Raw genomic sequence first — 14,543 nt, 5'->3', positions numbered from 1 at the left:
CGTTATAGTTTCCTTTATGATTACGTAAAATTGTTTTAATCGTTCATAAATTTTCCTTACAAAGGAAAAATATTTTTATATATCAAATATGATATTTTTCTAATTTTAATGGAAAAATGTGAATCAAATAAAAGTACATATATTAAATAAAAATTTTTATAAATATTTTGAGTTGCATTTGTTTTTACATCTGTTTAAATCTTTTTATTTTCCATGCTCCAATTCTATATTTATACCAAATAAAAAATAAATCTTTCCCCATTTGTAACCAACTCCAGAAGGGTACAATTTTAGATCCTTCAATTTCTGTCCAATTCACAGGAATCTCCGTAATAGGAATATTTAACATTTTTGCAATATATAACATTTCTACATCAAATGCCCAACGTTCAATATGTAAAGCTTGAAATACAGCTCTTGCAGATTCGCGTGTTATAAGTTTAAAACCACATTGTGTATCTTTAATACCTCTTACACCCCAAAACCATACTAAGAAATGGAATCCATGCATTAATAACAATCGGAAAAAAGTTCTTTTGGCAGTTTCTTCTTTTTCTAAATGGGCTCTTGATCCACATACTATTGCATGAGAATAACTAATTTCATTTGGTTTAGTTATATAATCAACTAAGAAAAAATAATATTTTTTATGCTATATATATATATAGATATGTATATATAATTAATATATATTATAATATATAATTTAAAAAATAACTTACATCCTAAAATATTTTTCAAACTATTATCTAATTTTTCTAAATCTTTAAACTTTGTAGCACCATCTGCATCTGCAAAAAGTATTACACTTCCTCTTGCACTTAATATACCCTTAAATAAAAATAATTATGATAAAAAATGAATAGTATTTATAGAATTTAAAATTTATAGCATTTTATTACAAACCAATCTTACTGCTCCACCTTTTCCTCTATTTTTAACAAGATTTAGTACTCTAATATTTTCATATTTTATTGCATACTTATGAGCAATGTCCATAGTTTTATCTGAACTTCCATCATTAACTATAATTACTTCATAAGTACATCCATTTTTTAATCGGTTTTCCAAATATTCCAAACATTCGTTTAACATTAGGGGCACTATAAATTAAATAAATGAATACATATATATATATATATATGAATTTAATGTTTTTATAATTAATATTGTTAATAAATCAATATTTACATCTTTCTTCTTCATTATATGCTGGTATAACAACACTTAAATGTACACTCCATTTTTCATATAAAGATGGAAAAGCTTCTATATTTTTTGTTTTTAGATTTAAAAAATATTTTTCTTTTTCATCTCGCCATATTTCTGGATATGGTTGTGTTATTATAAATAATGTTAAAGAAAACTGAAAAATCAAATAATTAATTTAATTATTATATCAAGAAAATAATTATAATTATTTATATGTAATATATAATAATAACAATTATGTATGTATAATATATTTTTTTAATAAAATAAATAAAATTTTAGCGAAACGATATTAATACATTTATGAAATTGCCACGTTTAAACAAATTTAAATAACATATAAATATGATTTAACCTAAAAACGTACCATAATTATACATATTATTAGAAATAAAATAATGTAAAGAAGTAAATATTCCAATGGTATCATTTTAATATTATAATATTTTTAAATATTAGCAAAAAATACTTTACAACACATATATGACTTGTTTCATAGCTTCGTTTCTTCTACCGCCACTCATGTCGTTGAACTCATAGTTAATTTGTATAAATTTATGAATAGTTGGCTACACTAAATAAAAACATTTATTGTTTATCTTTTCATTGATAGGTGAATTTTATATTTAAAAGAAAAAATAATCATAAAAAATGTGAAATTTTTAATAAAAATAATTAAAATTAAAGTATTTTAAAATTTGATAATTTTTTATTTTACGAATTAGACTTTTAATATTTTATAGGGAAAATGATAAGGAATTGATAATAAATATTTGCATACTAGAGGGCGTTCTATATATCAAATATACTCATATATATATATTTATATATAATACATATATAAACATATATATATTTATTACGTTTAAAAATTAAATTGTCAAAATACAATAAAATATATCTTAATTAATATTTACATCTATATTAATTTTTTATATCACATTTCTTTAATTCGATTTATTGTACGTATCTTATTAAATATATAAATAATATATTTTGTAAGAATTAAAATATGAATTTAAAATATGAATTCTGATGAACACATTAAAATGGATAGAATGAAAATTTTTCGGGAAAAAAATATGAATAGTATGAATAATATGAATAATTTGGAAGAAACTCAAATTAATGATGAAAAAAAGCCGAAGAAAAAAATAACTATAGTAGTAGATGAAGATGATCCATGTCTTAAAGAGAGAGATTTAGAAGAAGAAAAAGAAGAAGTTAGAGATGTTACTTTCGGTGAAGATCCAAGGTAAGTTTAATAATATTTATTATTCTTAATTATATAATTAACTTTTCTGATGTTCTGAATAAAGATAATTTTCATTATTCTTATTCAGATTTCAACAACAGAATCAAACGATACGTTGTTTTGTAATGTACACCGATTTCGATCGTTGTGAAGAGATTTTAGGAAAAGGAACAGCTACATGCACATGGTTCAAACAAGTTTTTCAATCTATTTGTCCAAACGATTGGATTCGTCGATGGGATGAACTTAAAGCTCAGGGCTTAAAATTTTAACAAAAATATAATACTAAAAAAATTTTTTGTAAACAAATATATAATTTAAGTAAAAAATAGTAATTTTTCGTTATATCCTATTGATAAACTTAATTTTAAAAATAAATAAACTCACAATTAGAAAAAAATATTAATCTTTTATTATACAGGTACAAGACTTTTATGAGGTAACTTATATAGAAGTACGAAATGAATATTTGTTGCAATGTCCGACGTTGGCCGTTCATAGAGCTGTCTTCAACAATCGGTCAACAATTTCTTCTTTTTTCTCAATTTTTTTTTTTTTTTTTTTTTTTTTTTTTTTTTTTTTTTTTTTTTTTTTTTACATTAATCACACTAATTATTTGCAGTTTATATGACACTTTTTACATATGTAAAAAATAAACACTTGCAGCAAATCTTCTTTAAACTTTCATTAGAATAGAAGCTTGAAATAGCACAGTATTAAAAATTTTGCTTTTTTTAAAATTTATAATTTTTATGTAATAAAATGGCTACTTTAATTTGTGCACAAACTCCTGCCGTGATGAAGATAACTTACCATCTTCAGGTGTTACTTCTGCTTGTTAACAGGATTCTTCCATCTATATGGGATATTGCTTCCTCAGAAATAGTAGTACCTGCAATTATAGAAGTGATAACATTTATTCGCAATAAAAATTTTCTAATTTAAAAATTAATATTTATTATAAAAAAGTATGATCACTTTAAAAATCTTGATTTTTATTTCATAATGTCCTGTGTGAATCTTATGTTTAAAGATTAAAACCACCTTACGTATAACTTAATAATGCCACTTTGGTAGCTAAATGCTACTTGGTTTGACTCTCTGTTTGATGAATAAATTGACAATCTCCATCACTGCATGTTCCCATTAGTTCGTATGGACAAAGGACACCATTGGGATTCGTGTTCCTGGTGAAGAATGATAAAAACAACAAAAAAATGCTCAAAATTTTTGTAATATAAATTAAAAAAAGTTTATATTATTTATAAACAGATATATTAAAATTATTAAAATATTTAGAGAGCAAAACCCACCTTGGTATTTTAAAGTGTGTTAATATTGATTCATAAGATAAAAGTGTTTTTTTTCTCTGAAGCTCTCCTTCAAATTTTGTAGAATTCCTTTTCTTAGTACCAGGTTTTAAAATTATAGGCCTTATTATATTATTTTCTGACATATTACTATCCAGTTTTTGAATATCTTCTGGCTTAAGAATATTCGTAGTAGTTGTATTACTATTACTTAAATTTGTTTCTTCAAATATTTTTTGCTCAATATCATTTTGTTTAGATATACATCTTTCATCAAAACTTAGAGTGGAAATATTTAATATTATATCTGTTTCCTTATCTGTTTTATTTTTATTTATTGTAATGTCTTCTATTTGTATATTTTTTTCAATATCGCTTGATTTTATTCTTGATTGATCTTCATTTAAAATACTTGTATCAATATTGCATTCTTCTAATAACTGAGATTTATTTTGTGAAATTTCTGTACATGTAGTAGATACAGTTTCTTCTTCTAATCTTGATAATTCGTACATATCAGAAATATCAATAGATGGTACTTTTTTTCGAGAAAGTTGTCGCGTATGATTAGCTACTTCTTTTAATCTATTATCTAAAAGTTGTGCTCCAGCTTCAGGTACTCTAAAGAAAATATTAATAATTTAGTAATATTTATAATTAATAATTTAACAATTAATAAACAACAATTTTTTAATTTAACAATTGATGAAAATGATTATATATTATAATATTACTTGTATTCTTTTCCCATAATCCTATTTCCTAAAGTTGAACAAATAGTTGCAAGTTTAAAGCATTCTTGCCGGCCTGCGTTAACTTTTTCATGTGCTGCTACTACTCTTGGACCTATATTATTAATACGATTACGTTGTATTTGTAATCTTTCTTCAGCAACTTTTAACTGTTCTCTAAGTTTTTTTACTTCAGCAACTAAATTTGTTTGTAAATCTCGTTCCATGTGCCATTGACGAAGATTACTTGACATTTCCGCTAAATCATCTAAGATTGTATAGCTATTTTATCAAGATAAACAAATTATTAAAAGTCAATAGATATTATATATTATATATATATATATATTATAGAGATATAAATTATAATTGAAAAATTATTTACCGTTTCATAACTAATTTTTCTTCAGTATCTATTAAACGTTGTTCTTGTTCTACACGTGATAGATTAATAAGAGTATTTAATTCTGTTTTAACATCTTTTTTAATTTCGTCCCAATTTTCTTCTATACTTTTTGTATCCTTTGATGATATATTATTTTGAATAAATAGAAAATGATTATTTTCCGCATTTGAAATCGATGATAAATCCTCTTGATGTTGTGAAAGTGAAATTGTAGATTCAGATGTATCAAGATTTTCTTTCCTATCTTCATGTCTTTCTGACAAGATAACTGTTGATGCATCTGAGTCCACTGCATTATTATCATTAGATATAATATTATTCGTAGAAAGCATGTTATTTATATCATAATCACATGTATTTTTATTATTATTATCTTTATATCCAGAAATATTTTCATTTCGATTAATTACTGCTTTATTATTTAAGGACACTTTGTCATTTATTGTTACTACTCGTTCATTTGTATCATTTTTTACTTGAATTTGTACATATTTCTGATTTACTTCATCTATAGATAAAATTTTTAGACCAGGTGAAATTCTTGTTTTCATTTCAATTTTCTGCGTAGGCATTTCAAAAATTTTTCGCAATGTACTTGTCGGTTGTACAGAATTTTCAACTATTTTGTTTCTAATATTATTTGGATTGTTCTCAATGGATACACAAACATCACTATTTGTTGTTGATCTTGATAACAATTTTGTTTGATTTGGATTTGTATTTTCTCGTTTATCAACAACATTACACGTTTTATTACATGTTTGAATATTATTATTTGTTGATATAGCTGTATTTTTTATCGAATCTATTAAATTTTTAGAACAATTTTCTTTATTTAATTGTTGTGTATTTATATTTTGACTTTTCGTAGATATTTGATTTATTTTTACACATAATTCTTTATTTTGACTATTGGATAGTGTTGATTTTGAAAATATTTCCATATTTTTATTTTTTATTAAGCTATTATTTTCCATAGTTCTATGCAATTTTAATTTTTCACGTTCTAAAATTTGTTGTTTTAAACGACGATATTCTTCTTGCTGAGATACGGGCAAATGACGAACAGCCTGCAAAAATATAAAAGTAAATATTTTATATATGATAAAATATTTTGTATTAGTATTCTTACCAATGGTGTATGAAGATTGTTGGATGAATTTAATTTTTCTGATTTTGTTGTTAATACTGTATCTTTTTTAGGTGTTTGTGATATTGAAGTTGGTCTTGCAGCTGCCATAGATTCTTGTTTTCTTCGTACTGCACGTAAAAATTGATCTAAATTTTTTTCAAATTCTGTTGTAGAGTTTATTGTTGGTTGATGTTTTTCTGTTATAACAGAATGAACTGAAGAAACAGTTATATTTTTTTGTCGTTCAGATTCAGAATCACTTTCTGTATCAGACTCTAAATTTATAACAATTCGTTGTGTATCAGACAATGCCTTTGAATTAGCAGACCATTTGCTATCATTAGATTGTACTTTAGGTAAAATTTTATTTTCTGTCACTTTTTGTTTGTTATAAAGAGTAGATTTTTGTAAATTTAATCTCTTTTGAATCATTGTATTTTGGTATTTTTTTGCATTATTTACAACTTTTGTACTTGCAGGAATTGAAATTCTTTTTATAAGTTTCCTCTGTGGACCTTTTGTCATATTGATTGATCTTTTCCTTCCCAAAGTTGTTATATTTAAAGTTTTATTATTATCAACAGATAAATCTTTTTGTGTGATATTATTTACTTTTTCTCCAGAATTTGATTGATTTTTATCATTTTCTGAACCATTTACATGTGGAATTGATAAGTTACTTGTGGGTAATACAATATTTGATACAGTTTCATTTACAAGTACTTGATTTAATGTAGTAGATGCAGTAGATATTGTATCTGAATTGGAACAATTGTTAGTAATTTTTGTTCGTTTTGGCAAAGAAGCTAATAAAATTGCTCTTAACGCCTCTTCATCTTCATCAAGACTTTGTCTTCTATCTTCTGTATTTTTTATTTGTTCTGATATATCATTCATTGAATTATCATTATTTTGTATTTCTTTTTCATTATTTTCTGAAGAAATATTATTTTTTTCTGTAATAATATTTTTGGATGTTTCTGACATAGATACATCAATATTATCTATTTGATCCATTTCTATTTGAATTCCTTTTTGATCTTGATTATCATCTGTATAAAGAACTTGCTGTGACTCATGTTTATCTACAGTATTTACATTATCACTTTTTATACATGTTGTATTATGATTTTTTGCAATCAAGACTGGACCTATACTTCTTTTTTTTAATCCTTTTTTTGAAAGTTTCTTTTTTTTTGGTGTTGGGCTTTTAATATCACTAGTTTTTTCTGAATTTGTTATATTTGTTGTATTATTTTGTACCAAAGTTACATTGGGATTACTTTCTATCAATGAAGTATGAGATGATTTATCTGTAGATGTTTCATTAATTAAATCTTCATGTAAAGAATCATGAAATGCAGTTGGTATTGCTAAAACAGAATGAGATTTTTGTAGAAAAGATGTTAATTTTATTGGTTTAAAAGAAGCATTTGTCTTTATACTAGTTTCTTCATGAAGGACAACTGGTTGCATTTCTGCACTTTTGAATGTTGGTTCTTGTTGAGTTATATTCTTTTTAGTAGGTAAAGGTAATTGCAACTGTTTATTTGTTTTCAAAATTGGTGCTGGAACAAGTGTTCTATTAATTAATGTTGGTATTTTATTTGTATCTTTAGTCACATCTGGTAAGCCCTTCATATAAAGTGGTTCTACTATTTTCTCATTAATATTATTTGATAAATCATTTGGAATGTATTCTGTTTTTAAGTTTCTAACAGTATCAGTTAAATGTACATCTGCTTCAATTTCAGGAAGATCATCAATTGTTATCATTGAACTACTTGGCGATAAAGTTTCCATAAGAGAAGTTGTAGTAAAATTAGTAACTGGCTCTAATGAAAGTACTTCTGCTTTATTTAAATGTTCATTTTCATTACTTATGTCTTTTGTAGATTGTATATGTTGATCTGTTGATATATGATTATGTTGCTCATTACTTCCATGTGTATTAGAAATATATGATTCTAAAGAAACTAAGGAAGAATTTGAGATAGTTAATGCACCAAGAGTTTGTGGAAGAGCATGTGATAAATCAGGATCGTATATAGGAGTATCAGTTGGAGAATAAGGCATTTCTTGACTTGAATTAATATCTAAAGCTTCAGAAGTATTATTATTATTTTTAGCAATACATATATTTTCATAAGGAGGTATATTTAAATGAGAATTATGTATTTTCATAAAATTTGATTTAGAAGTTTCTGATAAATCAGTTGGTAAATATTGCACATTTGTATTTGTAACACACAATGAATTTTGTGATGGTGTATAATATACAATATTTGGTAAATAACTTTGATTTTCAATGATTTTTCCTTGATAAGATTTTTGATCATCTTGACTAGATGTCACGGATGTATTAAAATTTGGACTATTATTTGCTTCATTAACAGTAATGAAAGATACATCAGATGGTTGAATACCTAGCAATTCTGTATCCATAGGTATATTGGCAGTAATTTTATCTGTTGGAGAATATGGTAATTTTTCTTTTTCTCTTTCAACATCTGTATCTAATTCCATATCTTCAGTATGATTATTTTCATTTATAGGAAGAGGACTATGCGGTGGTGATGCAAAATTTAATAATTCTTCTCCAGGTATAGGAATACTATCTAAAAAGCTTTGAGTAAATGGGCTTTCACTGCGAAATGTATCAGATTTCTTATATTTTCCTGATTTTATACCTTTTTGGATTCTATTTTGATGTTTTTTTAATACAGCAGAACGAAGTGCAATCATTCTTAATTCTAAATCTTCTTCATCTTGATCATCATTTATATTTGCACTCACTTGTTTTGAAGTTTCAGTCTTTGATACATCATTCTGTTTATTTGATTTATTTTGTTTTGTCTCAAGAGCTTTCTGTCTTAATAATGCTAAATCTTCTTCATCATCGATATCATTAGATTCTTTCTTATTCACATTTATAATAGTTTTTTCTTTTGAAGAATTTGTTAAATCAATATTATTGTCAGAAACACCTTTCATCATATTTGTTAATTTTTCTTTTAATGAAGATGCATGTTCTTTATTTTTGTTCAAAGTTTCTTCTAATGAATGAGTTCCTATTGAACCTAATTGTCTGACTTTTTTCAATAATTTATGTGTATCAACATAATTACGAGATGACATTAATTCAATATGTGATGTTTTTCTAGGCATTGTTTTTGTTGAAGATTTGTATGGTGATCTTTTAGGAGATTTAAGTCTCCTTGGAGATCTCCTTATTGTTGGTGATCTAGTACGAATAATTGGAGATTTTGATCTTCTAAAAGGAGATCTTGGTTTTATAAGAGATCTATGTCTTTTTGGAGGTGATCTTGGAATTACTTTAGATCTATTACTTCTATGAATAGGACTCACTTCTCTATGATGCGATCTAGAACTATTTTTGGTCACATCATGTTTTATTGTATTAATACATTCTTTCATAGATATATCCACAGTAGATGAAGAAACTAAATCATCTAATGATGTTGAAGATACATGATTTCTTTTCTTTTTTCTTTTCTTCTTCATTCTACTTTTTGCAGAGGAATGTATTGTAATTTGTTTAGAATTATCGGCAAGACCAACAATTTCCATATCACTATCGCTTGAAATAGGCACAAGATCATCATTTTTTTCTTGAAGTGTAGAAGTTGTATGTTTTGTTCCAATACATCCTGATTCTTTTATTTGATGACGATTTTCTTTTCCCTGGACTGCATCTTGTGGAATAAGGTCAACTTCTACTTGATTAGAACATGATATGTCGAGAATGATAATACATTAGGAGTCAAAAGATTTAATATATTATCAAATAGAGGTATATTTTTATATTCATATAAATATATAATATAAATATATAATATAAATATAAAAAATTATATTTAAAAAAAATAAATAAAGTATATAAATAAAAAGAAAGTTCTTTTTTATAAAATGTTGTTTACTGTTATAAAATAAAAAATGCAAAATAATATAATGAGAATTTTATGCAGCTTTTATATCGTTTATTATTTTTTATAAATTAAATTTAAAATATTTATTTATATCATATTGAATGTATAATAATCAAAAGATCGTAAATAGTATTTTTCATAATTTTAACATTTAAAAACAATATAAAAAGCTGTATTATTTAATTTACCTCTTCTATTAGTGCCTTTAGGAGGGTAGAACTTGGCCGGAACACTACACCACGTTGCATTGTGTTGAGTTGACAAACAGTTCGAACATTGAGATGTTTTAGAACCATATCCATAATTTACATGTCCTTCTTCGGAAGAACTTACATCTTCCAAAGATATTTCACCTTCTTCTTTTTCGTCTAACACACCAATTGCTTCTGTACACTCACTTGACAAATCGCTAGCCATTCTTGAACCATGAATAATTAATCACGTTCATTCGTAATGATAAAAAACGAATACTATTTCATGAAAAATAGGGTTAATTACGTATTACCAATAATTGTAATTTTTACTGATCACACGCACAGCACTTTATTTTAGATAATTCCACGTTTGAAATTTTTTTACATAACAAATTAAAAATTTAAATAAATTCAAATATTATTTTAAATTTAAATGAAAAAAAATTTATACACCACAACTTTCGTTTTTATTGCAGTTTTATTCTCACGACTATATGCATGCAGTACTTCCGCCATGCTAAGTCGTTTTCAACACATGACATGAGACGACTGGTATTCAGTGATTTGATGTGTTCCTAAACTAGATAAATGATTGCTCTCTTGAAAATAAGGTAATTAATTTTTGATCGTACTTATACTTTTATATCTTTTATTAATTAATTCAGAAACTTCATATAATATGTTTAAATATTAAACATTAAGATTTTGAATGTCAAGAATTATATCATTGTCAAGAATTTCATTTGCTACTGATAATATTCTTATTTAAATAGAAATGTAGCTTTATTCTTTTGAAGATTGTTGAAAACAGAATTTAAATTTTTGCAAGAAAAAAAGCTTAAGATAATATCTTTTTTTATTAATATTTGTTATTATCTACTATCTACTCTGATATTATTTTTTATTAATTAAATTTTTTAAATATAATATTAAAAAAGACATATATTATTAATATTTTATTTATCAGTCTTTTTTGCTTTTTTTTTTATTATAATTTAATTGATTTATATATATTTTTAATTTAAACAAATATAGATAGATAGATATTAATTATTATAATATATATTAACAAAACAATTATAATTTCAATACAACAATATAAAAAAAAAAAATACTATTATTTTTCCTACTCTTTGATTGCAAATTTAAACAAAGAATGTTATATTTTGGCGCAATATGATGGTCAAACAAAAAACGCACCAATTCTTGATTATCAATATCAGATAAAACAGTTATAAATCTTTCTATTTTCTATTTCATTCATACTTTTCATTTGATTTTCCATAAAATTAATAATAAAATAATAATAATAAAATTGCTAGCATTTAAATCACCATATTTTTCTGCTACAATATTTACGGGTACAAATTTTTCACTTACTTCTATTTTCAAATCTAATGCTGTCTAAATAAATTCAATAAAAATTTTTGAAAATTTTATAATGTTATATATTATAAAAAATAATTTTTTTTAAAAATAATTTACTTTAAAAGCATGTAATGAGTATTTCTAATCTTGACCATTAGAAGGCTGTATCGGAAATAAATTTACATATCCTTCATGTAATTTGATATAATTTATAAACTTTTAATTTACGAGAGCATGTTCATGTTCTTCACAAACATTTGCATAAAAAATGAATCATTACAATTACATAATACCGAGTACAATTACATCTGCACGTTCAAAATATACAGTTTATAAAAAATAAGTAATCTACATAAAAAAAAAACTATTAAAAAAATTATATTATTAATTAATATATTATTAACTATATATTAATTAATTTCACTATGGACAAATAATAATGAAAAGATTTTAATTCGATATTTATTTGATTATTTAATATAACTTCAATTTCTTTATAAAATATTAATTATTTATAAATTTAAATTATTCTTTATAAATTTAAATTAGCTGGCTTTTAATACAAAAAACTTCGGACGTTTCATCCACGCAGATAGTTAGATATAGTTAAAAATTTTGAGGAAAATATTTTGGTTTATATTTCCTTACAAATTTTCATTCTTTTTCAAAAAAAATATTACGTATTTTTTCGAATTACATTCGATATTACATTTTCCATCCATAAATTAGAAATTTACTCTTTTTTAAATAATTGATAATAATTAATAATATTATTATATAATTAATAATAATTAATAAATTAATTAAAATTAAGAGCTTTATTAAAAATTTTTCTATCACTATACAATTTTAATATATTTTTAATAAATAATATTGCTAATAATAAAAATTATTCTTTAAGAAGTTTTCATTTTTTCAATATTCATTTCATGTCATAATAATCGATTTGCAATTTATTTTAAATATCATAATAAATGTTTTATTGTTAATATATTATTAAATTTGATAACAAAAATTAAAACGATATATTCAGAATTACTAAGCTTTATTAGCAGATTAGCATTATGCTGTGCAATACATTACAATATTTATCACATGTTTTTACATTTTTAAAGATTCATGAATTGAAATTAATATTTTCCGATATTTCTTATTAAAGTAATAAATATATTTATTACTTTAATGCAGAAATTAACAATCTTTCAAATTTTATATATCTATTTAATTGTTATAAATTAAATATTCTTTATCTTTTTTATTATATTTTACATTTTTCAAATACATATTAATTTTAATTTTTATATAACGCTTTATTCGTTACTATAGATTTAATAATTTATTTTGTTACGATCTTGTTTACATACGTTAATTTTTTTTATTTTTTTTTTATTTTATTTATTTATTTATTTATTTATTTATTTTTTTTTTGCTACTTTTTAAAATATTTTATTCTCTAAGCTCCTGATCGAAAATATATACTCCTAGACCATCGCCAACTCTTTCTAATTTTGTAACGTGATGAGCAAGTTCACTTATAGAATCTACTTGCTCTTTTAAATATTCAGTTTCAAGAAAATCTACAAAATTTGAGTCATTGTGTTCTGATGCTATTGCGTGCATATCGAGAAGACTCTGAAAGCATTAAAACATATATGAAAATATTTATATACTAAAAAAGTTGCCATTTTAAAATATTTATATTATTAAATAATCATTGAAAAAAAATAATGAAAGAAAAATTAAAAAGATTTTTCTTTGGAGGAGCTGGGATTTGAACCCAGGACTTTCCGCATGCGAAGCGGACACTCTACCACTGAGTTACACCCCCAATTAATAAAATAATTATTAAAAATCTATAAAGAATGAAACAATTTAAAAAAAATATATATATCAAATACATATTAATTAAATTATTAAAATATAAAAAAAGGAGAATTAATTATAATTGAAAATATTCCATAGAAATTAAACATAAATAAAAAATATACTATTATTATTTTTATATTATTTTATTTAAAATTATGATTTTTATAATTTTTGAAATTAAAATTTATTTTTATATGTAGACATACCTGATTAACTAGCCTCTCTAGCTTCAATGCTTCCGTCATAGCGACAAGAGCGCTATCCCAATCATTTCTTGGCGGTTCTTGAATAGGTTTCAAAGTAATTTTGCCACCTCTTTTGTTTTGATATGTCATAAACTTCATGGCATGTTCTCTTTCCTCGTCTGAAGCTTTCTTAAAGTATGTATAAAGACCTGGTAAAGCTACGTCGCTTCTATCGAAATAATATGCCTAAGAAAAGAAATAACAATAATGTAATGTAATAAAACACAGAAAACATTTATGGGAAAAATAACAATATAGAATATAAAATAAAATTTTCTTTTTTCTTTTATTTAAATGATACTGCTTAGGTATTATTTATAATGTAATACTAAAATACATTAATGTTAGAAATAGTTATTTAATCAATACGTCGACTAACCATAGACAGATAGATGTAACTAGCATGTAATTCAAAATTTATTTGATCATTAATAGCTTTTTCACATTCTTCGTGGAAATTTTGTCTAACTAGATTCATGACGTCTGATTTCATTATGAATTTATTTTGATAAAATAATAAGTCTGATAAATGACACTACTTTCGTAGTTCACAAAGGTTCACAAAGCACTAAGTATAAGATACGTAATTGTGACATACGCAAGCGCGGATTTTATCGATTTTATGTTAAAAATTATGACTTCAAATATAAATATAACAAATGAATAAATAAGAAATTTAATATAATTTGATTTATCGCATTAATTTATTGAATTTTTTTATGGAGCCACTGTGACATATTTGATATAGCTAAATATTCATAGAAGAAAACTTCTATATCGACTATTAGGAACATTGGTCGATTGGTCGATGCAACACGATGTCTGATTTTCATGAAAGACTTCTAACTTCATGATACTCATTTCACATTTTCTA

At 23.8% G+C, this 14,543-nt stretch overlaps 4 protein-coding genes and 1 non-coding gene across 8 annotated transcripts; 1 reads left to right on the top strand and 4 right to left on the bottom strand.

Moving 5' to 3' along the window:
- Positions 1-145: 145 nt before the first annotated feature.
- On the bottom strand, positions 146-3,415 carry LOC100576818 (dolichyl-phosphate beta-glucosyltransferase). 2 transcript variants are annotated; one of them, XM_026446440.1, is made up of 5 exons: positions 3,281-3,415; positions 1,192-1,366; positions 907-1,103; positions 723-831; positions 146-627 (listed from the first exon to the last, which is right to left on the bottom strand). In XM_026446440.1, exons 1-5 carry the CDS (start codon positions 3,281-3,283, stop codon positions 185-187), a joined length of 927 nt encoding a protein of 308 aa, XP_026302225.1. In that variant the 5' UTR covers positions 3,284-3,415; the 3' UTR covers positions 146-184. The 2 variants fall into 2 exon arrangements, with proteins under 2 accessions (XP_026302225.1, XP_026302224.1); XM_026446439.1 differs by lacking the exon at positions 3,281-3,415 and adding an exon at positions 1,580-1,811.
- On the top strand, positions 2,058-3,120 carry LOC100576847 (cytochrome c oxidase subunit 6B1). Its single transcript, XM_006568877.2, has 2 exons — positions 2,058-2,467; positions 2,556-3,120. Exons 1-2 carry the CDS (start codon positions 2,238-2,240, stop codon positions 2,737-2,739), a joined length of 414 nt encoding a protein of 137 aa, XP_006568940.1. The 5' UTR covers positions 2,058-2,237; the 3' UTR covers positions 2,740-3,120.
- On the bottom strand, positions 3,013-10,757 carry LOC100577903 (uncharacterized protein MAL13P1.304). 3 transcript variants are annotated; one of them, XR_411297.3, is made up of 7 exons: positions 10,185-10,756; positions 6,047-9,783; positions 4,894-5,984; positions 4,512-4,790; positions 3,781-4,398; positions 3,446-3,654; positions 3,013-3,359 (listed from the first exon to the last, which is right to left on the bottom strand). XR_411297.3 is itself a non-coding variant. In XM_016910927.2 (7 exons), exons 1-6 carry the CDS (start codon positions 10,411-10,413, stop codon positions 3,552-3,554), a joined length of 6,036 nt encoding a protein of 2,011 aa, XP_016766416.2. In that variant the 5' UTR covers positions 10,414-10,757; the 3' UTR covers positions 3,013-3,359; positions 3,517-3,551. The 3 variants fall into 3 exon arrangements, 2 of the variants coding, with proteins under 2 accessions (XP_016766416.2, XP_003251283.3); XM_016910927.2 differs by having other exon boundaries at positions 3,517-3,654; positions 6,047-9,762; positions 10,185-10,757; XM_003251235.4 differs by having other exon boundaries at positions 3,517-3,654.
- A 1,829-nt stretch (positions 10,758-12,586) lies between these two features.
- Positions 12,587-14,298, bottom strand: LOC408663 (soma ferritin). Its single transcript, XM_006568878.3, has 3 exons — positions 14,049-14,298; positions 13,631-13,855; positions 12,587-13,190 (listed from the first exon to the last, which is right to left on the bottom strand). The coding sequence occupies exons 1-3, from the start codon at positions 14,160-14,162 to the stop codon at positions 13,005-13,007; spliced, it is 525 nt and encodes a 174-aa protein (XP_006568941.1). The 5' UTR covers positions 14,163-14,298; the 3' UTR covers positions 12,587-13,004.
- TRNAA-CGC lies at positions 13,315-13,386 on the bottom strand. Its single transcript has one exon. It is a non-coding gene; the product is annotated as a tRNA-Ala (tRNA).
- Positions 14,299-14,543: the final 245 nt, after the last annotated feature.

The sequence above is a fragment of the Apis mellifera genome, linkage group LG2 (genome assembly GCF_003254395.2).
Source record: "Apis mellifera strain DH4 linkage group LG2, Amel_HAv3.1, whole genome shotgun sequence".
NCBI classification, from domain to species: domain Eukaryota; kingdom Metazoa; phylum Arthropoda; class Insecta; order Hymenoptera; family Apidae; genus Apis; species Apis mellifera.
This window is presented reverse-complemented; position numbering and strand designations above follow the sequence as displayed.

Bases quoted from the DNA above. Each gene is read 5' to 3' on its own strand.
- LOC100576818 (XM_026446439.1), bottom strand. From the start codon at position 1,642: ATGATACCATTGGAATATTTACTTCTTTACATTATTTTATTTCTAATA. The intron at 1,104-1,191 runs GTAAATATTGAT...TTTAATTTATAG, and splicing joins ATATAATGAAGAAGAAAGAT to TGCCCCTAATGTTAAACGAA. The intron at 628-722 runs GTAAGTTATTTT...ATTTTTTCTTAG, and splicing joins TTTGAAAAATATTTTAGGAT to TTGATTATATAACTAAACCA.
- LOC100576847 (XM_006568877.2), top strand. From the start codon at position 2,238: ATGAATTCTGATGAACACATTAAAATGGATAGAATGAAAATTTTTCGG. The intron at 2,468-2,555 runs GTAAGTTTAATA...ATTCTTATTCAG, and splicing joins ACTTTCGGTGAAGATCCAAG to ATTTCAACAACAGAATCAAA.
- LOC100577903 (XM_003251235.4), bottom strand. From the start codon at position 10,413: ATGGCTAGCGATTTGTCAAGTGAGTGTACAGAAGCAATTGGTGTGTTA. The intron at 5,985-6,046 runs GTAAGAATACTA...ATATTTTTGCAG, and splicing joins ACAATCTTCATACACCATTG to GCTGTTCGTCATTTGCCCGT. The intron at 3,655-3,780 runs GTGGGTTTTGCT...ATTCTTCACCAG, and splicing joins ACACACTTTAAAATACCAAG to GAACACGAATCCCAATGGTG.
- LOC408663 (XM_006568878.3), bottom strand. From the start codon at position 14,162: ATGAAATCAGACGTCATGAATCTAGTTAGACAAAATTTCCACGAAGAA. The intron at 13,856-14,048 runs GTTAGTCGACGT...TTCTTTTCTTAG, and splicing joins GTTACATCTATCTGTCTATG to GCATATTATTTCGATAGAAG. The intron at 13,191-13,630 runs GTATGTCTACAT...TAATGCTTTCAG, and splicing joins TAGAGAGGCTAGTTAATCAG to AGTCTTCTCGATATGCACGC.